Consider the following 23,034-nt stretch of genomic DNA (forward strand, 5'->3'; position numbering starts at 1 on the left):
GAGCGATGATATACGACCAGGAAACCAAGTATAGTGCTTCAGTATAAAACATAAAATACAACAAAGGCACCAAGCCCAGCTAGGTTATCACAGTTGTATAACATGTAGCACGGCAAACCCTAGTAATGTAGACTAAATTGATATATTTCCTGCTGTCTACGTGTCCAAATGTATCTCTGTATAAAGAATTATGGATTTTAAATAATATAGAAAAATAAACCTTAAGATGAATATGTTGGCAATAATAAATCGGTTTAATTGTAATTATACTATTTATTTACCCGTAATTCTTAAAAAAAAAAATACTAAATACTCGACATACTTTTTAAAAAACATTAAATCTTTTAATCGTTTAATCGCACTTTGCTTCATAACACTAACACATTTCTGATCCATTGGTGTGGGTTTTTTTTTTTCAAATGCATTTTGAAATAAAAAGCAGTGAGTTTTATTTAGGTTGGATTTTACTAAGTTTTTCGTAAGTTTTTTTTTTTTAAAAGTAGGCATTGTACTTTGAACTTCCTTGAATACGCCATATTGCTCACAGCCGGACAGAAACACAAAGTGAAACACGGGAATAAACCTGCTTTAAGTATATAGAAACGCCATAACCAGAAGCGAAAATGACTTCCGTGGAAATGGACTTGGGGAAATATTTAGCTCGCATCGGGTTTACGGGCCCCGCGGAGCCCAGCCTGGAGGTGATGCGGACGTTGCACACCTGCCACCTCCTGTCGGTGCCGTTTGAGGACCTCACGGTGCACAGCGGGGGTCGAGTCCAGCTCGACCTCCCCCTTCTGTACGACAAGATCGTGAACCATCGCCGAGGAGGCTTCTGCTATGAGAACAACAGCCTCTTTCGCTGGCTGCTGACTGAACTGGGCTTCCAGGTGACTATACTCTCAGGCCAGGTGAAGAACAGGTTCACGGGTTGCTACGGGCCACCTTTCGACCATTTCATCCTACTGGTTGAACTTGAGGGCCGGCGATGGCTGTGTGACGTCGGGTTCGGGGTTCCCGGTTTCAGTGTCCCGCTGTCACTGGACACTGAAGACCCCCAGGAGCAGAGCCACCGAGTGTACCGGATCAGGAAGGACCTGGAGATGCACTTTGTGGAGTGGCAAGAGGAAGAAAACAGAGGAGTAGATGGAGACTGGAAGGAGATCTACAAGTTCACCCTTAAACGTCGGAGTAAGGAGGACTTCACTGAGATGTGCCAATACCACCAGACCTCCCCCAGCTCCATCTTCTTCTGCAAGTCCCTCTGCACTGTTCTGAGACCTGGCGGGAGGCTCACCTATATAGGCCACAGATTGATCACCACCACATTCCCAACAGAAGAGAACAGGCATGTGGTGGAAACCATCACAGAACTTAAAGATGAAGAGATTCCTGGTGTTCTAAAGGAAAAATTTGGAATTGCACTTAATTCCACGCTCATAGCAAAGGATGAGAAAATCACACCACCTCTAATCACATATTAAACATACGCACAGTTATATGGGATAAATTCATACCTCTTATGGCTCCATAACAACAAAATGTATGAATACTCTAAGATTAGGGCCAATGGCTTTTGTTTTTAAATCCATCTAATCACTGAGGTCTGAGCAAAGCAATTTATACATTATTTTAACCTTTAAGTTAGAAAAGTCTCTACCTCTGTTAAAACCCAGATGTACTTGTTAATCAATCGCAGACACTGATCTGCCGTGAGAAAAGATGCAACAGAAAATAAACTGTCATTCTGATTTAATAAATTATACATACACTTTTAAGATGTACAATGGTCATTGCATTAATCCACATCGGTCCTTTAAGACAAAGTCCCCTTCCAAAGTATTTACACATGTACATTTAAATCAGGCAGCACTTTATAAAGCAAGGCATGAATTTCAATACAGATGTTGGGCTTCAAATGAAAACTTTAATGCTCCTGCCTATTCTGTTTGTTTGAGGGGATTACTCAGCTGTCCAGTTATTACACTAAGTTTTCCCATCCTGACTTTGATGAAATGAATTTGAATAACACCCATAAAGTCCAGCAATAATCACAGGTGATTTCAAGGATTACAGTCTGAGGGTTGAGCTGAACCCCCCACCCCCCAAAAAAAACAAAAAAAAAAAAAAAATAGACAGGCCATGGGCTGGACGAGATGTGCGCAGGGTCATGGGTTCAAAAAAACCAAACATGGCATCATGTGACACAAATATTTATTCTACGACAGGGTTGGAGGGTGGGATTGAGCTTCCTCTGCCAGCTTTGCGTTCGTAGTTGACAAGCCTCTGGCCGACCAGGTACCTGCAAAGACAGATTATTACAGCATTATTACTATTCATTTTTATGCACTTAACTGAAGGCTACACACACAGTATGAAACAATAATCCAAAAATATCCAACTAGAGCAAAAAGTCTGAACAATGTGTTTAACCTTCTATATTAAAGCTGCAGTTTGTTTTTATAATGATGCACCAAATGATACATTTGAAAAAGAAAGGGGGGGGGGGGGGGGGGGGGGGGGGGGGGGGGGAGGTTGTCAATATAAGACAAACTTAATTAAAAACAAACAAACAAACAAAACAAAAAAAACATGCTGCTTTCTCCAGACTGATGAGTGCTGAAAGTTTCGTACTTGTCGTTCTTGATGTGTTCATAAAGACGTTTAAACTGTCGGATCTGAAAGGAGAGGATGCCGATAAGTGAGACGACCATCAAGAGGAAGGGGTAGATTCTCCTCTGCATTAGAATCTCCATCTCTGGGGTAACGCCTGCAAAAACAAAGCATAATTGTACTCAGTTATATGATTTTTCAAGAGTTCCCATTATTCCTATCATTAACTCCATCAAGATGAGAAGAAATGTGATATTTTGGGGACACCAGTTATGTTAAATTAGGTGATAACTATATTAGAATTATTACCTAGTGACGGTACATCTCCAATAACAAGTCCAAGTGGCAGATTTATCACCAGTTCAGTGCCCAAACAAATCAGAAGGTAGGTCACAATCTGCCACTTTTTTGGGGGAGGCTTTTATTACAAAAGCAGTGTATTTATTAGTTTCATTATCTAATTAATAGCATCCATGTGTAAAAATGTGTAAAGTGTTCCCTGATTGGATGATTGAATTCTACTTGATGAATGGGAGAGAACATATTATTGTGTGTGAGTGATTGTGTACAGTCGTGGCCATACGTTTTGAGAATGACACAAGTAATGGGTTTCACAAAGTTTGCTCCTTCCGTTTTTATGACAGCAGTTTCCATATACTCTGAATGTTATGAAAAGTTCTTCTTTGCCATGAAAACAAACTTAACCCCCAAAAACATTTCCACTGCATTTCATTGCTACCATAAAAGGCCCTGCAGAGATCATTTCAATCTTCTAGTTAACTCAGGTGAGAATGTTGATGAGCACAGAACTTGAGATCTTTATGTCTTGACTATTAAGTTAGAATAGCAGACTGGATGTGTTAAGAGGAGGGTGATGCTTGAAATCATTGTTCTTCCTGTTAACCTTGGTTACCTGCAAAAAAGAAAACAGAAACAAAACAAAAAACCCCATGCAGCCATCATTGTGTTGCATATAAAGGGCTTCACAGGCAAGGATGTTGTTGCTATTAAGGCTTCAGTCTGTCCCTAATGGGGGACAGACTGATATTCTGCAAAAAAGCCTGGAGAAGAAAAAAGTGAGGCTACCATGTCCTGAGACCATTCATCTGTGGGGCTGCTTCTCATTCAAGAGAGTGGGGTCACTCACAATTTCGCCAAACCAAAACATCCTCCGACAGCAATTTCTTCCAACTATCCAAGGACAGTTTGGTGAAGAACAAAGTGAGGCCAAAGTGATAACTAAATGGTGCTGGGAACAAAACACTGAAATTTTGGGTCCATTGCCAGGAAACTCCCCAGACCTTAATCCAATTGAGAATTTGTGGTCAATCCTCAAGAGGCGGGTGGACAAACGAACTCCAAGCATTGATTATGAAAGAATGGGTTTCCATCGTCGGCCTTGGCCCAGAAGTTGATTGACAACACGCCAGGACAAATTGCAGAGGTCTTGAAAAAGAAGGGCCAATACTACAAATATTGACTCTTTGCATAAACGTGATGTAATTGTCAATAAAAGCCTTTGAAACTTATGAAGTGCTTGCAATTATACTTCAATACGTCACAAAAACACTGAAGCAGCAAACTTTGCAAAAACTAATATTTGTGTCATTGACAAAACCTTTTGGCCACGACTGTACACATCGTTTTTTGTAACTGATGATGGTCGGTTGGACCGAAATATTGTGATTTTAGAAAATAATGGGAAGTGAGACAGAGTGCGGAGGTTATAATTTCATCCTTTAAAACATTTTTCCCCCTCTGGTTTATTGCTGAACTCACAAAAAGCTTAAATCTAGAGGAAACCGTTAGTAATTTCCATTTCTTTTGCCACTAAGACTGCAATGTGCTGTATATTGTCAATGAGAAAGTCCTACTTTGGTTAGGAAACTCTTCAAGTGACGCCTTAAGATCCATATGCAGAGAGATACTCACCTACAGCCGGTACCACCCCGGCAGCAATCACATATGGCACACATAAAGACAACAGCAGGACTGAAATGACAGGAGCTGCCAGTTTACGGATGATGAACTGGAGATCAATGTTGCGAATTCCATTTGCATAAACCTAGAGAAAGAGTTTACACTTTATAATGTACTAAACAGTTAATTTAATTCATCTCCAAGAAACAGACATGACAGAGATAGGGAAGACAGACTAGCAAACTACACACTGTGAGTCAACAGAATAAAACCCTTTCAAAGTTATGTAGTCAAGAGTCTGATAGTTTGTAAAAATGTTTACAGTGTATCAGTTGGATATTTGGTGTGTCCAGTACCAACCTGCTCAATAACAGTCTTCAGCCACCACTGAGGGCCCATGAGAGTGATGGCAGCAATAATTTTGGCATGAAGAACCCCGAGAGCCCAATCCTGCAGACAAGTTCAATGGATGAACATAAGTGTGAGAACTCCTTAAGCTCTATTTAGTAACCTCCAAGATCCCATTAGGGAAAAGAAACACAAATGCATACAATCCTTACCTGCCAGGGATAGAAAAGGGGTGTTTGGTCTAAGGGTACCCTGAGCGGAGCCACGATGACTAATTCAAACAGCAGGCCCAGTAGCAAAGGAATGACTCCAGCGACCAGCAGAGCCACAACAAGGGTCTTCAGGATCTACAGAAGCAAATTAGGGTATTGAAAAAAAAAAATCATTAGGAGATGCCACTTGCAGATAAGGAAACATATACGGCACTATAAAGGTTAATCTGCTGGGAATGCTACTTCAATGAACAAGTTGGTAATTTAGGATTACAGCTAATGAGAGCTCATTCTCAGTTATATCCATTTAACAAAAACACAGTGTCAAAGCTGGAAAGGGAGCAACCAATTAGCACAACCCTCTGCTGCCCAACTTCGAAGTTTGCCAACAACCCAGTCAGCTCACTGATGCTCACCATGAGTGTCCACTCCTGGACTTTGTGTACAATAACAGTGCGTCCCTGTGGCATCCACGCCAGCAGAACAGTGACCCCGCGGATAGAAAGCCAGCAGACATACAGACCACATGCTGCTGTGTACAGCTCGTGGATTTTGGAATTTCCTGTCCAGAAAGACATCAGCCAGCGGCCAGTGAATACTGTAAAAAAACAAACAAACAAAACAAAACATTGAGGAAACAAAGTTGACCATAGCAACTCTATGTTTGCCCGTAAAAAGAACTGTACTTTTTAAATGATGTGTTTGTGTATATGAAAAGTACCACATCTCACCTGGTAGGGTTAAGCACACCAAACTAGCCACCAGCAGAGTGATGCACATGAAAGCTATAAGCAGCACAATCTGGGGGAAAAGGGGACACATTTCAGTTTAAAAGCTACAAGATGGGACATGCTGCAAAGTCAAAGCTCTATTTTACAGACTCCGGTTGCATAAGCTAAGGCTAGTATAAACAGGATCTCAGAGATTAGGGTGTTTAACATGAAAGATGAAGATCATAATGACAGAGTTGTGCAGGCTCAGATGGGCAGTAAATGGTTGCTAGGGCGTTGGCTGATTTCAAAATTTGACTCAGAAACCACAAATTACAGGAGACATCTTTATTTTAAGACTTGTTTTATCTGTAAAAACAGCCTCTATCTTTGTTCTAAAGCGTGGAGGACTATGACCCTTAATTAAATAATATAAATCATATGTAAAACTACATCTTGCATGTTTAGGGGTTTGCTTTGTCAAATCTTACTTGTAATTTGAATAAAAACTAACAACCTCTCAGGGTTCCAGTGTTAAAGACAACCTTTTTTCTTTATTTCAAATGAACATGTCTGTGTGTGCGATACAAATAAGAGCAAGGGAAAAAAACACAGATGCTTTGGCAGCTGGCAATAGTTCTGCATTATTGTGGTCACTAAAACGGCGCAAGCATCAGAAATCTGGGGGGGGGGGGGGGGGGAACCCACTGGAAAGTCACAAAGAGCCCTTCAATTATTATATCACATTCATGCATGAGAAGAAACCTGGACGTCAGTCAACTTTGTCAGTGAAACTAAAAGACATGCTAGAGCACTACAGACTACACTCAAAGACATGGTCAAAGATGGCTGTCCATTCATATCTCTAAAAGCTGTTTAGTTTCAGAACCACAGTATCCTGGTCTTCCCTACACATCTATCTGTAAAGTGCACTCCTTAAAGACATATATGAAAAAAGCCTTTCTCACCCTTAAAGGGAAGCGAAGAGGTCGGTGGTAGGGCTGGAAACCCACTGGTCCCCCTTGCTGCAGGATGGCCTGATGGGCTGCATGTAACCCTTCACCAACAGCTGGTGCCGGGTTGTTATTGTTGTTGTGATGAACATGCGGAGGGTTGTTATTGTTGTTGTTGTTCACGGGCTGGTTGGCTTCATTGTCCTCTTGTTCGCCAAGGAGGTAGGAGTGGAGGTCTCTGGAGACAACACAAAGTGGTGACACAGTTACAGACGGTCAGGAAATATCATTGCCTCGGGTGTGTATTCAAACTTGGCTTACAGTAAATATCCTGCGCTGACTGTCCAGGCTCTGACCAGGCCTTTGAGCCACTGGCGAGTGTGTCCCTGCTCCAGTAGAGCTGGAAGCACAACCTGAAGCAGTAACAGCTCCAAAGACAGCTCACTGACAGGAGCGTCACTGAGAGGAAAGAAGTGACAAAGAAACAGACATTTATCTAACAAACACCAGACTAAACATTTTCTATTACTTTAAGTGTCAAACAGCATAAACTCAAGTGGATTTGTAACTGCAAATCTTGCTTTTTCACATGTGGTGATACTTCCACTTTGGTATGAACAGGAAGTGGTTTCTCAGATCATTTCAGGCCAGCAGGTTTCACACAGTTTATTAATAAGTAAACTATATCTTTGTTATGTACGCTGCTTACCTATAGAGCATGACATTGTAGGGAAGGAAGGTGGGCAGCAATAGTTTAATGAGCTTGATGGGAAGCCACAGCATGAGCAAGACAATTGAGCCGAACACAACCACAGACAGGATGAACCGCCGCAGGTGTCTGTAGATGGGCAAGTGAATCATCTCCTGCACTGGGTTAAAATCTGGATCATTGAGGTTCCTCAGAAACCAGAGCACTCCAGGTCTCAGCACCTAATGGAGGCAGAAGGTGGAATGATTTAGAGCGCCGAAGACTTTTTTCCTCTTTACTATCATCTGAAAAATTAACCTGAAGCACTCACAGTCCTTGTTTCCCTAACTGAATGCATTTGAGAGTCTGTTTTTCTTACCTCTCTCAGCAGGAGGATGAAAGATGCAAAGTAGAAGACATAGACCATTCCCACCAGCCAGTGCAGGAACATGGTAGTACCAGGTGCTGATTTGAAGCTCATTTCTCTGTCTTTCAGCGAGGCATCAAACATCTCCTGCAGGATGAATCAAATAAAAGCAGGGTCTAAGATGATGCTTTGATCACCTGTTTTTGCTCAAAAGCTGCTCTAAACTTCATGTTTTTCTAAATGTAAATACTTTAAAGGATTCACCCTCTGCTATATAAAGCTAAGAAAGATTTTTTTGCATGTTTGCACTGAACCATAATGTTTACGTTTTAGGCTAACATAGGACAAATAGTTTAGATGTAGATATATACACTGCAGATAAACTGCATTGAAACGGAAACCAAATTCGCTTGTAAATACAAAATGTGAAACTTTCTGCTTTTGACTGCAAAGCGATAAGAGCTGCTTACACCACACTGGCCATTTTCAGGGTCAATTAATTTGTTTCACAGGCGAACAGCTGCAGAGCAGATGAGACACGGTTCCCTTCTGCTGTGTAAGCTGCACCACCTGTTGTGAGGAAGGTTGTTTGGCTTTGGAAAACAGGATCAGGAAAAAAAAATATATATATATTAACTGCCGTGTTATGATTTGGATAAGTACTATGCAAGCCAATGTTGTGGTAGAGAGAGACTTTGTTCTAGTAAGTGTTAGCACAAACAAACTCTCTGACAAACAAAGAGAGTGACAGCCACAGCATAGAGGCGTTTGGTACTCTCTCACTCCCCAGTCCTCCAAACCAGTCTGTTCTCTGTTTTTGTGTGCACTGATGAATGTATGAACTGGGTGAGCTAAAGCATCTGGCTTTGTCTGTGTGCTGAGCAGGCCTGCTGAAAGCCACTTTAAAGGTGTTGTGACAGAGCCTCTGCGGGGTATTAACCATCCCTCTCATTTGGCAAAATGTATGAAAATGGAATAAAATAGGAGTATTCACTGAAATTTCACAGGGAACAAGAGATATTCAGTCACTGGTGCTCGGAAAACGCTTTTAGATAGAAGAAAACTTACGCATTTATCCCTATAAAACATCAGACTTAACGATCACATCTGCCAAGTACGTTAATTAGAGTATGGACCCCCAGGCTAAAATACTCAATCAGTTTAATTAAAACAAAAAGTCCAAGAGCAACAGAGATGTAGTGAAAACGTGATGAAAAGAATTTGTCTCTTACTAAAGAGCAGATGTCAAGCCACCATCCGCAGATCAATGGAAAAACACCTATCTCCACAACAACCAGCAGAGAGACCTGTGAGGATAGAAAAGGCTGCTGTCAGTATCAGTTAACATTAAATGTAAACACAAAAAAGACTAAAAACCTCTGTGACAAGTAGTGATACATGAAATACTTAACACAGAAGTTCTGTACTTGTATATTATAACAATCCAGGGACCTATTCAATGGCTAGAGCTATCTTTATTGTATGATTGCAAACAAAATCTTAGATACTAAGAGAGTGAAAACGCCAGTATCAACATGACTAACACAAAGAAAAAAAATGCAGTCAATGTTACCTTGACAACAATGTAGCAGACTCCAAGGAGACGCCGGGAGCGCTGGAAACTGACCAGAGCAGCCAGTCCCTAAAACGGCCATTAAGGATCAATACTGCACATATATTCTTATTTGCACAGACCTGAATTACCTCATGTTCCCTTTCTCATACTTTTATTTTTTTTTATTTTACAGCCTGCATGCACCAGACTGATAGATTAGGTTTGGATTAGGCATCATCAGGGCTTTTAATGAACTTCGATGGAAGGATACATGACACAGGATGAGAGTCATTGCTAGCAGTATGTAGCCAACGATTGTTGTGATTAAGCCCTCAAAATGAGAAGCCTGGACCTAAAAAAAAACCCCAAAACAAAGTTGTAATCAGAAAATTAAAGATATTATCAAGGGACATGCAATTGTATTATAAAGTGACTGAAGCATTTTCTCACATATTCTTCGAAGCCAAGACCAACAACAGAGAAGTGGCCGATGTGATACGGACAAAATGCTAAATGAAAGGGAAAAAAGAAGACATCTTTATTACAATATTAGTTATACGGTGGATTCATTTTGATGTCAGAAAAAGGACTATTATGATCATGGTTATGCTGCATCATTGTTTCAGTTTACTCACCAAAGACCAGGATGAACAGTGTGTTGAGAGACACCACCCAAAACACGTGCTCCTACAAGACAAAGACACCGATCTTTACTTGAGTTTCAGAAGGTAAGATTTATTTAGAGAAATCTATTTAGATTAGGACTTACCAAAAATACCAGTGAACCATCCAGGCCAAGCATCTGTTTGGAAAATTGAAATAGTTTGTGTATAAATATGAAAAGAGAGAAGACAACAGCTACATACTAATAAATAGGTGCCTGGAGATTGTGAATGTTATGCAGCAGTTACCCTTTCCCAGGTGAGCTCCTCTGCTGCTCTGTCCCACTCCAAAGCATTCCAATTCATGTCATCTACACAGACAGATAAAGACAAAAAACGCCTTGTAGACTAATAAAAAACAGTCACCAACTTGAAACATAATCGATATAAAAACAATCAGTTTATCTCCCTACATGTCAGACATAGTCACAGAATAACAAAATCATGTGTTAACTCAGGCAAATCATTCTGCGGTGGTACATTTTTTCTTGTTGTCCTGCTTTTGTTGCAAATAGTAAACGAAAAGCAATGTTTTCCCCGCTCTGCTGAAACAGTTATTGTTACATTATTGATGTTGCTCTGGGAAAATCTGTTAGTTTGACATGAACATTGTGCAACTGCCAGGCTTTTTCTGTGCAATTTATTTAGCTGTAGTGACAGCCAACAGCTAGAGTAATGTATAATACAATAGCAATTTATTTTCAGCATTTCTTCTTAGCTTGATGCAAAAATCAGTCCATTAACAAAGCTGAACAAATGAGTGTGATTTCAAGGCTATGGGGCAAAAATTTGACATAGTGTTATATTGTTCCCAAATCAACTGTGATGCTTTGGCAAACCGGCAAACAAATGAGGCCACTTTGGGACCCATTTGTATGCTGTAATGGCAGTGCTCCTGCTCTTGGGTTTGTTTCGTGGCATTTCCATAAACCTGCTGTTTGAAAAATGCAAAAACCTCTTACTCCATTACTAAACATGCTTTTGGTTGTCGGGCTGTCGGAGAGGATTTCTATTTTCATTTTTGAAATTATTTGTATTTTGCATTCATGAAACTTTACAACTTAAGAACTGATGTATCTGACAGTGAAATCTACCTTAACAAAGAATCACTTTTTGCAATATATAATTTTAATTAGCTGAAAAAAATGCATACATCTTAAGTTAAGTAAAGAAATAATAAAGTCCCACCTTGTGCACCATTGTTGGGGTCTGCATCTTCAGCAGCTGCTGCCTCCTCTTCCAGCTCTGGATCATCGCCTTGCTCTTGGGGGACGTCAGGAGGCTCGGGCTCTGCCTCATTCTGGGCTAGAGGATCAGCAGGTGCTGGCTGGGCCGCAGGGGGATCACCAGCTGCTGCCTGACCTGCAGCTTGTGCCTGGGGGAGAGGGAACAAGGGGCATAACTTCAAAAAACAGAGTAACTTATCATGTAATGAAATCACGATATGTTGTCTAGTATATTAATTATCTATAACACAATCAACCACAATGTGTGTAACTGAAGGAAAATAAAAATACTAGCAGCTGCCAGTGCCACCCCTCCACCTACTAGTAAATGTACCCATCATATAAATTTGACAATTCTAGGTGATTCTCAACCTCTGACCTTGAGTTCAAGGTCACCGGACTTGAACTTTTTTTGAGATGTTGATATTTGCACCTATGGTTTGAATTTCAAAATCCTACGTCTCCTTGTTGTCAACCTGCTGCATTACCAGGATATTCAGATAACTTGACCTTGACACCTGGGCCCTATTTCAGGAAGCCGGTTTAGAAAACTCAGAGTGAAAAACGATACTCAGGGTTGAGTAACCCCGAACTGTCCAACTCGGAATATTCGGTTTCAGAAAGGCTGATAACAATTAGTTCAGTCAACGCGGAGTTGCTTTAACCCCAAGTTAAGCGTGCGCACGAGGATACATAAAGCCCTGATTAGTGGAGCACAGATTAAGCGAGTCACCATGGAGACGGAGGGAAAGAAGGCGCGGTCAATGTATTTTACAGCGCTTGAGGCCGAAATTCTGATGGCAGCATATGCCGATAACATGCAGATTCTGCGGGAAAAAAGTAACACAGCCACAGCTGCAAAAGAAAGGGAGCATGCATGGCAAAACATAGCCGACAGAGTCAATGCATGAGTGTTAATTTAAACATTGATCTAGGGATTTCCACCCATTTAACACGTTATTTTATTATATTTTATTTTATTTTGTATTTTATACATTTTATTTTGTGATGTGATTTGAGCGCAGGTGCAACCCAACAGGCCCCAAACGTTCCTGGCAGCAAGTAAAAATGAAATATAAAAATATAGTCCAAACAGGTAAGGTGTAATTGTATTATGAGCCATAGTGCTTGGTCTGTTTGTCCGATGTAAATCAATTGCAGTTAGAGGCTACATTAATTTCCTTTCTGTAAGCACTTATTGAAATTATCTGAGCACATTACAAGTACATATTTGCTTACTCTGTATGCTCAAATGTGACCCGTTATAGCCAACAGAAAAAAAAGCGGAGGCCTGAAAAACAGGTGGGGGTCCTCCACCACCACCACTCACAGAGGCTGAGCAGTTGGCTTCCACATTTGTGATAATGTTGGCAGCATCACATATGATCTTCACAGTGCAGAGAACACAAATTAGCATCCATTACTATAATGAAATAATTTGTTAGTTTGAAATGCTACAGGGAACTATGTACCTGTACATTAATGCTGTGGAAAGACTTCCTGTTCACATAGTCTCCTTCATTTACTGAAGGAGCAATGATTGGAATGTGAGTGCCATCTGTACAGCCAATCACGCCTGGGAACCGTGAAAATAAATGTAAAATTTAAGTAGTAGTTCAAGTATCACCACATCATGAATTAAGTTTCGTTCATCCTGATACCTGCAATTTTGTGGAATCCCTCTTTGATAAATCTTGTGGGTCTATGACCGGGGAACACCACAGACGAGTGCAGGAGACGTTTCAGTGCAACTGTAACATTCCTGACTGCCCGACAGACGGTAGCCTTGGAAACGTGCTCAGCGTCACCAATATTATACAGAAAGCTCCCGTTTGCAAAAAACCGAAGTGCAATACAAATAATATGTACAGAACTGAGAGGATGTCCGCGATGTGTCACATGAGCAATATTAGGCCTGAGGATGTTATTCAAATAAATTATAGATTGTGCTGAAAAACGGTAACGTTCACACAGGAAATCATCAGGAAATGATAAAATGTCCAAACGCGCTCTAATCACTCTCTCCCAGCGGAGAGCTCTGCGGAGAATTTGGGCTTCAACATCTACTGGCTCTTCAAGGAAGGAGCACGCCATGTCTGACACTTCCTACAGTCAGGTTTCCGACAAAGAGGCGGAGAACGTCAGGGTTAGTTGAAGTAAACCTGCTAGGGGGCAGGTTAGCTTAGGAGTGTGTCGTCATAGTAACTCACTCGGAATTAATCTAAACTCGCTTTGTGAAACCGAAAACCCAGAGTTTTCGTTAACTCAGGGTTTACTTACTCAGAGTTTGCACTAAACCGGCTTCCTGAAATAGGGCCCAGGAGTCAAATTCATCCTGAGGTTTTTAGTGGATGCATCTAAGATAGGTTATTTGAAAATGCTAGTTCACTTTCTTGTCCAGTTATTGGATTCACAAATGTTTTTTAAAACTTGACCCCTGATGTTGAGGTTGAGATTTTTAGTAGCTGCACTTATGATAGGAATTTCCAAATCCTATGTCATCTAGTACTCAACTTATTGTAATCACAAACTTGGGTTTCCAAAACACTCACCCACATGTGACAACAGGGTGACGACAATATCCCATCAACCTTTTACAGCTGGGGGTTTAAAAAACCCATCCAAACACAGTAAAAACATTTACTCATTTGCTTCTATTTACTTTCAATGAACTGTCCCACCACTATAATTTAAGTTGATTATGAGTTGGATAATTAGCAGAAGATTCAGTTGCTACAGCAGGATGTGGTATGGTAATTACACACATTGTCATAAATGTGTAAGGTGCATGCAGCATGTTATTCTGGTTAGCATTTAAATAGCTCATGTTTTTAATTTGCAGTTAAGTGAATTACATAAATCAGATTTTTTTACTGTGTCATTTTAAACCTCAATGAAACACAATTATACCATCCAGTTAAGAATCTAATTTAGTAATCAGTCCAGCAAAGTACCTCATTGGCTTGTCCGGCAGCATTGGGCTGTGGTGGCTGGTGCTGTTCTAACCACTGGGGGGCTCCACCGTGGACTATCTGTTCTCTGAGCCATACCAGACTAATAAATGCACATAGGGTGCAGGTAACCACAAAGCAACCCTGTAGACAATCTGCAAGCAGGTTCTCCCTGTAGGAATAAAAACAATAGCACATATTCAATAAAAATGATCCTCTGTTACTCATCTGCTGTCCAGTAAAGAAAATAAACAAGCTAACAATCTTGATCTCTATCAGGTTTTGCATATTTTGTGCTACAGTTGATGATAAAAAAAAGCATTATCACTCACGTAGAGAGCATGTCCAGCGGCAGTGTCAAAAGAGAGCTCACAGAGCCGGTAAAAAGACACTTATAGATGCGACCTGGGGAAAAAAAACATATTTAAAATCTACCCGTTTCTATTGTATGAAAATTTGTATAGTTCAGGCTTACATTTTTACATTAAGTACTGAGAGGGATTTACATGTTTTGGAACAAAGAACACACTTTCTTGTTATGTATGTAGTGACACTAAACCTATAATGGTCTTTAACATTAGCTAACATGAACACCTTATATGTTACTTTGACTGTATTTAACACCCCAGAAAGGGGAAATTTGTAAATGCGTGTAAGTGCACAGACATTTCCACATACAGCAGATGAGGAAAAACATTTAGAGGGTCACCCTATAAAGAATATTTGCTCCCAAATCTATTAAATAAGTTGGTCATCAACACTAAAATAACAGTACTTCTAAAAGCTAAAACAAAAATATGATTTCATAAATAACTTATACATGTTAGACAATTTTTTTCTTTTTAAAGGGGTTTTAAAGATAATTTCTCCTTGTATTCATGTCTGTGGATACTTACATGCAGTGAGAGGAACAACACCAAGCCATGCAAAGGCCACCAGTGTGTAATGGAACCAGTAGCGAATGGCAGTGCCCACACTGGTAAGAAGGCCGGCACAAATGTCCTGGATGGGCAGACGTGAGGGCATGTCTGGGGAGTAGACTGAAGAGGACAGATGGGAAAGAGTGAACCAGAGTCAAATTATCTTTTGTGCTTGGTCATTTTCTTTTTTTCGCTGATAGCAGCTATTTAGATTATTCTGTAACACTAAATGAAAACAGCACCAACTAATGAATAATCACATGCAGAAAAACAAACAAACAATTTATATGGCCCCCTCCGTAAGGCTAAATTGGAGGCTTGCGGCTACAAAATGCATTTTAATGGATTATCTGTTAATGTCACAAGGACTTACTTGGTGTGAAAGCAAATCTGTGCTTGCATAATTCACAGTACTCCTTCCTGCTGTGCTTCAGCCACTGGACCAAACTGTAAAATGACATTTAAAGAATGAAGAAAACTGATGAAAACTATGTAATATTTGTGCTCTATTTTCACATTTTGAGCACATGAATAATGACTGGATTGAAAAACAGCTTCATACACATATTCATGTGTTACATCCAATGTATTATGTGTGTCCCAATATAAGACATTTTTCCCACTGTGAGAATGTGTATTATTTAACCTTCAGGGCCTGAAATGCCTAGTGTAAATCATGCCAATTTTTGGTTCCAAAAAGTGGCATGATTTTTTAGGAAGTCCTTTCAAATCCCATTTAAGACATTTTAAGCCTGAAATAATCCATTAAAAAAAATCATTTTTTTAATTGGTGTCTTCAGATTTGGTCAGTTTGAGATATTTGGATTAAGTTAGATAAATTCAATTGCCAATAGAAAGGATTGCAACGGTGCAGATTTAAAGAACAGTCCAAGTCCAGACACTTCCAAAGGTCTAAGTGTTGACCCAACATAACCTTTTCATGATACCACTGCCATGGCTACAATAGTAGTAACACTGCCACCAATATGATGCAATGAAAATGTAAGCGCAGCTGGGACTACTGAATCCGTCACTGTGAGACTTGCTACCTCTCAGACTCCTTATAGACACACCTGGTATAAATTTCAAAACCCTACATTGCTTTGGTCTCAAGTTATGACATGCACAAGATTTTCAGAAAACTTACTCTCAGCTTGAGATCATGGTCAACTAGATTTAAACTCAACCAGGATTTTTAGTAGATGCAAATATAAAATCACTTTGAATGTCACTTTGTTCTTGAGTTATTGCATTCACAAGATTTTCAGAAAAATTTGACCTTAGACTTTAGGGCTGTTCGACATAATGATATATATGGGATGACGATATAAAACCATCTATCGTTTTATTTTACGCTATCGTTTGTTTCGTGGTGTCGTAAAATAAACTGTTTACGGCAATATTTTTTCATCGTTTTGATGGTCACTGTAGTGGCTATATTAATGTCTTAAAGCTCTCTCTTTCTCTTATATTTAATATAACCACACGATGGACGGACAAGCGACTGTTTTTATGCGTTGTCGTTAGCAACAACGACAGTAAAACATCAATGTGTCCGCTTGTTTATTTTCCATATAAACGTTTTACAATAAAGCTCAAGATCCCGTTGAGACTTTTCAAAATAAACTGAATCACGTGAAAGAGTATGCAGAGTATTTACGGATGAAAAGCAACAAAGAGCCGCCAGGTGCTAAAAAATAAACCTTAAGACTCAAACGTTAGAACAGGCTTTTCCCCTCAGCACGTCGTGTAATAAATACTCACAAAGAAAACGGCGACCGTTACAACTTATGTCTACAAATGTATAGTTTCATGCATCGGTTAAAACACTCGACTCCAGATACACGACGCCCAGCTGGAAACACTTCGAGCTGTGGAGCTCCCCGAAATTCACAGAATTTAGAGAAAATGGTAAATTTTTGTGATTTATATCGTTATCGGGGCGATAGATGTCTTATATCGGGATATGAGATTTTGGTCATTTCGCACAGCCCTATTAGACCTTGTGGCTGAAATCTTCCATTTTTTTTAGTAAATAAATCCAAGGTATCAATTTCAAGCGCTTTTACAGTAACAATACCCAGTATTAATATACTTCAGTATCAGACTGACAATATCAGTCTTTTACAGCTGTGGGGTAATAAAAATATTTCATTGTAAAATCCACACTAATTAACAACAATCTGTGTTTGTATAGTATAGTATGTTGTCTATAATAACACCATTCCAGCTTACTGGGACACTGAAATGTAGCATTATTATTAATATGCATATGGGTCATGAAAGGGAGTTACCATCAGTCGATTCCTACAGTACAACAACATTAAGAATAACATTATCTAAGCAAACCTTTCAAAAAACGCAAAACAATCCAGGTCTGGTCTTTGCTTTGCTCTTCTACACACTCACAAACTTCAAAATACCTTCATCTTTAATTTTCACAATGCAAATTTCTCACCTAAGACCTGTAATATGGTATACTGCCATACAATATTGTTACCACTACAGAGAGGGCCTAACCTGTGCTTCAGGAAGTTCTCAAGAAACACAACCTAAACTAAGGAAGGAAATTTCATTTTCTAGATTACTTTGATTTTCAAATCAAGGGCAAATGTGCGCACCATATTGGAATGATCTGATTACAAAACTGCCTTTTGAAAACTATTTAATATTGACACAAGAACAAAATGATGAAAGAACAATGCTATATCATGTGCAATACATTGATTTAGCAACACTGGGTTGAATGAAGCTTTCACAACCGCTTGTTTACGTTGTGAGTCAGCAGACTTCCTAGCTTAAAACCAAGATGTCAAAATCATTTTACACCATGGGCCACATACAGTGCACTTTAATCTTAAGTGGGCCAGACCAGCGAAACTCCCCTTTCTATTAATGTGAAATATTTAGGTACACGTTCAAACCCTGAGAAGTCTTTATATGAAGAAAAGAAGGGCAATCCAACAGTAATTCCTAGTTATGCACTCAATCACAGTTTCCAAAGCCTTTTAGTGGGCCGGATTAGAGTCTTTGCCAGGTCAATTCTGGGGCCCGGGCCTTATGTTTGACATCCTTGGCTAGAGAAGTTATGGGAAAAGTAAGAATAAATGACTGTCTTGCAGTAACTAAGGCAGCATCTGTGAACATTCTGAATCTAATTAGTTACACCATGGTTACCGTGCTGTTTGTATGATTTTTTTTTTCTTTTAAATGTTTAACATAAAAAAGAGAAAGTTTTCCTTGGGAGGATCTGAGAACTACTTCTTCACAAGGTCACAATGAAAGCTGACAGAAAGAGGAAGAGACAGCCTAACACACTTACCATTCCTGGTGGATGAACTTGATACTGCCAGTGCAGACACAAGGGTGGTACAGGGGTTTGTCTGGGGTCCCCTCAGAGCGGCACACGCGACAAATATCCGCTACACACAAACAAAAACACACAACAATTTCAATGAATGTCTGATCCTCTTCGCAAAGGGTTAGCAAAACAGACGCGAGAGCAAGTGTCAGAGGGTGTGTATGTGGTGTCATATATACAAATATATGCACAGTAATAGAGGATATTTAGTTAAAAGCAACATTTAGAAAAATATTTGCACCAGCAGCGTGGCTTATGTAAACAGAGCACACAGCAGGAAACTGATGACATCACTGGTAAATTCTGGTCCTTTCTACGCTCCCCGCTACTTATTGCACTATCCCCACATGCTAACATCGTGTGCTTTAAAACACCGTTTTCTCCCGTCTTAGCTGGCTACATCCAGCCAGCTAAGTTTAACCATTAGCAGGCCAGCTCAGCGGTCGGCGAGGCGATGCACTTGTGAAGCTAATGCTAGCTATTGATGAGAAAGAAGCTACTAGAGGCATTTTTTTTTTAATTTACCTTCTTCAGCAGTATCCATGTTGCTCGCTAAGCACCGGTCACCGTCTGTTATTCGACTAATTTGTACCGTGAACCCATCCACGACACGGACAGTATCGTTTAGCTAGCTCAGTTAAGCTAGCGAGACGACAATATCCTTATGGGTCAATTGCATTGACAATCATAAAATGGTTTCCCCACAGATTAAAACGTAAATCTTCGCTCCGCTGTGTTTTCTCGCGTCCAGTATATGTTCGCCAGTACACAAAGGTTTCTAATTCACTGTGTATGTCTAATGTAACACAAGAAACCAGGGGGGAACGCTACATCTCAGGGTGTTGATCATACAACAGTTTAAACCTGGGAGACAAATGGCTAGCTTAACCTGCTAACGCATGCGCCAACGACACTTCTGGCTCCTGTCATAACAGTTTTACTTCCCTACAGAGGTTCGAGTTTTACGGCAGGGAAACGACCATAACAACCGTCACGTGATTGTATTTCGTGTAATATTTTACTCAAATAAAACTAAATAATAAAAATGCAATGAAATAAAAAAAAAGATAGACGCAAAATTTAAAGTTACATACAATGAGAGAGAAAGAGCACCTGCAATATTTCGAAAATAAGAACTAAAAGTGTCAAGTAGACGTCACTATTAAATATTAAATTCTGCAGGAACAACAGGAACAAACATTTTTATTGGGAGGTTTTTCCGAACAGATAAGAGCTGTACTTAAGTATAAATATGTGGTCAAACTTGTCATCACAATACTTGTACACTGATACTTGTACACTCAAAAATGAGCTTCAGCATTTATCTTGGAACTTTATTTCGCTCTCTTTATATGTTTCTGTACTTATAAACCAATATTCTGTATTAGAAAAGTACACGTATCAAATAAAGAGCAAGAATAACAATAACAAAATTAAAATGTTGTCTCGACACCAGTCAATGAGCCACTACAGCAATACGCGCTCTGCCACGCACCGGCGCCGTGGCTTAGTTGGTTAAAGCGCCTGTCTAGTAAACAGGAGATCCTGGGTTCGAATCCCAGCGGTGCCTTTTTGCAAAGGGTCGTCAAATTAATTTGACTTCTTGGTCCACTTTAATCTTAAACGGCCGAACTACTACACGTTTAATCTTATTAACATAAGATAAAGATCAATATGTCTATGTTTTTCAATGTGATGAGCAAATCCTGCTGCTAAAAATAATGAAATGAAAGAAATTTTCCAGAATTAATAAATAAATCTGTAAAAATACAGACGTTAGAGTAGATCATTAACTCATATTACAAAAGTGAACATTTTCATCATTTTACATCAAAAAAATTCATTCGTTCATTTATTTTTGTGTTAATGTGGGTCTCTTGTTAAAAAACAACAACAAAAAAACCCCAAACAAAAAAACAAGGAAAAAAGTCCCAAATCTATGCAAAACCAGCCCGATTGGAGTCGTTTCCGGGGTTATTCTGGGCTCATGTTTCTATCCTATGCCATTCTATGCTATTCTTATGTTTGACACTCCCTGCATACATACGTTATCAATTAATAACACTAAACAACAAAACCCTATCCCATATAAGCAAGCCAGAGATAGGAAAGAAAAAATATCAGCATGACTTGCAGTTACAGACACACATACTATGAAAACAATACCAGGTTTGTCCTCAGATAGTCACTTCTCACCTGTTTAAAGATTAAATACAGTTTAAATTCAACTGATTTCATTCAAAAATAGGACGCGTACAGTTTGCAGCATAAAAATATTCCCTGTAACCATGCATGAAAGAAAGAAAGAAAGAAAGAAAGAAAGAAAGAAAGAAAGAAAGAAAGAAAGAAAGAAAGAAAGAAAGAAAGAAAGAAAGGATGGAGAAAGTCATAAAAGTGTTATCACTTTAATTTTGTAAGTGGGAGTGGAAAGGAATTTCAACTTTGTCCAACTGCTAGCTCTCTCCCCTCTTTATAAGCAGATCAAGATTTTGACTTTCAGCCAGGCAGCTACGCAGAAACTCGCAAACCAGCAAGGTATGTTTCTCACGTCGTCTTTGCAAACGGATTTTTCTGTCCAGTGTTGGATTTCATTAGTTTACATGGAAAAAATATAGAAGGGGTGGAATCGTTTAACTGAAAAGAGTTGTGCAGCAAAGCATGTCGAAGTATTTTGCTTTGTCATGCTTTGTTGCGCAAATGTCACAAGTGAGTCCAGGTGTGCACACGGGACATTATTCTTTTTTTTAATTTTAATACATCCCAGTTTTGCTGTCTCCTTTTTTTTACCAATACTTTCTGTGCTTCTGTTTTCATCTCTGCCAGCAGATGGCAAACGAAGCCAAGCCGTGTCCCTGCGATATTGGTGATCGCATGGAGTATGGAGCGCTCGGCCAGGAGGTCCAGATGGAGCACTTTAAAGCTTATGTAGTAAAACCATCCACTGCATCCGACAAGGCTATTGTTGTCATTCAAGACATATTCGGTTGGCAGCTTCCCAACACCAGATACATGGCTGACATGCTTGCTGCTAATGGATACATGTGCGTTTATGTGACTGACTCATTGATAGACTGGATTGAGATTCCTGAGGCGAATGTAGGATTTCTAGAATCAGTGATTTTGTGAGATTTTGATTCCTCCTTTTTCTGTTGTTTTATTGTGAGCAGAGCCATTTGTCCAGACTTCTTTGTTGGAAAGGAACCTTGGAGTCCAACAAAAGACTGGTCCAACTTTCAAGAGTGGCTTCAGGACAAGAAGCCGACAGCTATTAACAAGTAAACAAACGCGTGAACTACGTAATGCAGCAGCTACTCATAGCTTTGATAGCTTTCTGACCTTGTGTGATAGCGCACACTCATTGAACTTTTCCTTCTCAGAGAGGTGGATGCAGTGCTGAAGTTCCTGAAGAATCAATGCGGAGCCAAACATATCGGAGTAGTAGGCTTTTGCTGGGGAGGGGTTGCCACACATTACCTGGCCTTACTGTATCCAGAGATTAAAGCTGGAGTGTCTGTTTATGGTATGCCATTGTTACAGCAGAACACGAGGCATGGTATACGGAAAATGTTTTTGTTATGGTTTTATGTGATCCTGTGCAGGAATAGTTAGAGAGAGAGAGGACAGGTATGAGCTGAAGAGTCCAACACTGTTCGTCTTTGCAGAGAATGACAGCGTTATCCCTTTGGACCAGGTTAGTGTGAGTTGTGGACCGATTAGTTTTAGCAGCAACTTTTGTATGCAGACAATGTTAACTTAAAAATCTCAGAATTTCTGCCATGACATGTGCGCTGACATCATTTTTGCCCATCAGGTGAGTGCTCTTGAAGCCAACTTGAAGGAGAAATGCAAAGTGGACTACCAGGTGAAGATATTTCCTGGTCAGACTCACGGATTTGTCCACCGCAAGCGAGAGGACATCAACCCCGCTGACAAACCCTACATCCAGGAGGCCAGAAAAGACCTGCTCAACTGGCTCAACACGTACATGTAAATATGAATGCCAGGAAACACCTTAAAACTCTGCTTTATATAATCATATCCACAATAATTAATCAGAACATTATAAGACGATCTGTAAGAGGTGCTCGTAATGAGTCTTTCTGTTGGTTTTGTCTGAATATTGATGCCTGTGTCTTATGGAAGCTTGTATCAGCAACTGTTTTTTGCCATCCGTAAATCAAAATTTCAGGTTATTGTATATCTGACTGCAAATTTGGTTTGAAACTTACTAACTCCATATTGACAATAAAGACCTTCAAAGGTATTAACTAAAAATTTTGATATATTGAAGCAAAATTTTGACTTATATAGGCAAAAAGCCCCCCTCCCCCAAGCCATAGCAGAAAAAAGCTTCCATGTTATCTTAGGGGTTTAGGAAATTATGATATTATTGTTAGTGAAATAAGAATTTATATCAAAACTATATGTATACTGTTTTGTTAATCTCAGATCATAAACAATAAATATGAACTATTTCAAGAGTGCATGGATTCATTACATAATTATATCTTCTTGAATAAAAAAATAAAGAAAGAACTTGAAAGCAAA

At 39.6% G+C, this 23,034-nt stretch overlaps 3 protein-coding genes and 1 non-coding gene across 5 annotated transcripts; 3 read left to right on the top strand and 1 right to left on the bottom strand.

The window, feature by feature from the left end:
• The first annotated feature begins 528 nt into the window (after positions 1-528).
• On the top strand, positions 529-1,778 carry LOC101480642 (arylamine N-acetyltransferase, pineal gland isozyme NAT-10). Its single transcript, XM_004546583.5, has one exon. The coding sequence runs from the start codon at positions 624-626 to the stop codon at positions 1,482-1,484; it is 861 nt and encodes a 286-aa protein (XP_004546640.3). The 5' UTR covers positions 529-623; the 3' UTR covers positions 1,485-1,778.
• On the bottom strand, positions 1,736-19,399 carry marchf6 (E3 ubiquitin-protein ligase MARCHF6). The gene is made up of 25 exons (XM_024798895.2): positions 19,012-19,399; positions 18,448-18,547; positions 15,499-15,572; positions 15,102-15,245; positions 14,538-14,610; positions 14,209-14,377; positions 11,217-11,403; positions 10,278-10,339; positions 10,136-10,168; positions 10,002-10,053; positions 9,817-9,875; positions 9,638-9,718; positions 9,385-9,453; positions 9,044-9,118; positions 7,824-7,958; positions 7,466-7,686; positions 7,078-7,215; positions 6,772-6,994; positions 5,825-5,894; positions 5,510-5,691; positions 5,094-5,228; positions 4,894-4,983; positions 4,546-4,678; positions 2,635-2,770; positions 1,736-2,302 (listed from the first exon to the last, which is right to left on the bottom strand). Exons 1-25 carry the CDS (start codon positions 19,028-19,030, stop codon positions 2,215-2,217), a joined length of 2,748 nt encoding a protein of 915 aa, XP_024654663.1. The 5' UTR covers positions 19,031-19,399; the 3' UTR covers positions 1,736-2,214.
• Positions 19,400-19,982: 583 nt separating this feature from the next.
• Positions 19,983-20,056, top strand: trnat-agu (transfer RNA threonine (anticodon AGU)). Its single transcript has one exon. It is a non-coding gene; the product is annotated as a tRNA-Thr (tRNA).
• An 856-nt stretch (positions 20,057-20,912) lies between these two features.
• On the top strand, positions 20,913-22,970 carry cmbl (carboxymethylenebutenolidase homolog (Pseudomonas)). Of its 2 annotated transcripts, none has more exons than XM_004546584.3 (6): positions 20,913-21,021; positions 21,313-21,527; positions 21,654-21,761; positions 21,864-22,006; positions 22,086-22,177; positions 22,298-22,970. In XM_004546584.3, the coding sequence occupies exons 2-6, from the start codon at positions 21,313-21,315 to the stop codon at positions 22,475-22,477; spliced, it is 738 nt and encodes a 245-aa protein (XP_004546641.1). In that variant the 5' UTR covers positions 20,913-21,021; the 3' UTR covers positions 22,478-22,970. The 2 variants fall into 2 exon arrangements, with proteins under 2 accessions (XP_004546641.1, XP_004546642.1); XM_004546585.6 differs by having other exon boundaries at positions 20,926-21,021; positions 21,310-21,527.
• The last annotated feature ends 64 nt before the right edge of the window (positions 22,971-23,034 follow it).

Source organism: Maylandia zebra, linkage group LG9 (assembly GCF_041146795.1).
Source record: "Maylandia zebra isolate NMK-2024a linkage group LG9, Mzebra_GT3a, whole genome shotgun sequence".
In the NCBI taxonomy this organism is placed as follows: Eukaryota; Metazoa; Chordata; class Actinopteri; order Cichliformes; family Cichlidae; genus Maylandia; species Maylandia zebra.

Excerpts from the sequence above, each read along its gene's own strand:
- LOC101480642 (XM_004546583.5), top strand. The coding sequence starts at position 624 with ATGACTTCCGTGGAAATGGACTTGGGGAAATATTTAGCTCGCATCGGG.
- marchf6 (XM_024798895.2), bottom strand. Across the intron at positions 6,995-7,077 it reads GTCAGCGCAGGATATTTACT|AGACCTCCACTCCTACCTCC; the intron begins GTAAGCCAAGTT and ends TGTTGTCTCCAG. Across the intron at positions 2,771-4,545 it reads CGGGGTGGTACCGGCTGTAG|GCGTTACCCCAGAGATGGAG; the intron begins GTGAGTATCTCT and ends TTGTTTTTGCAG.
- cmbl (XM_004546584.3), top strand. The coding sequence starts at position 21,313 with ATGGCAAACGAAGCCAAGCCGTGTCCCTGCGATATTGGTGATCGCATG. Across the intron at positions 21,528-21,653 it reads CTTGCTGCTAATGGATACAT|AGCCATTTGTCCAGACTTCT; the intron begins GTGCGTTTATGT and ends TATTGTGAGCAG. Across the intron at positions 21,762-21,863 it reads AAGCCGACAGCTATTAACAA|AGAGGTGGATGCAGTGCTGA; the intron begins GTAAACAAACGC and ends TTTCCTTCTCAG.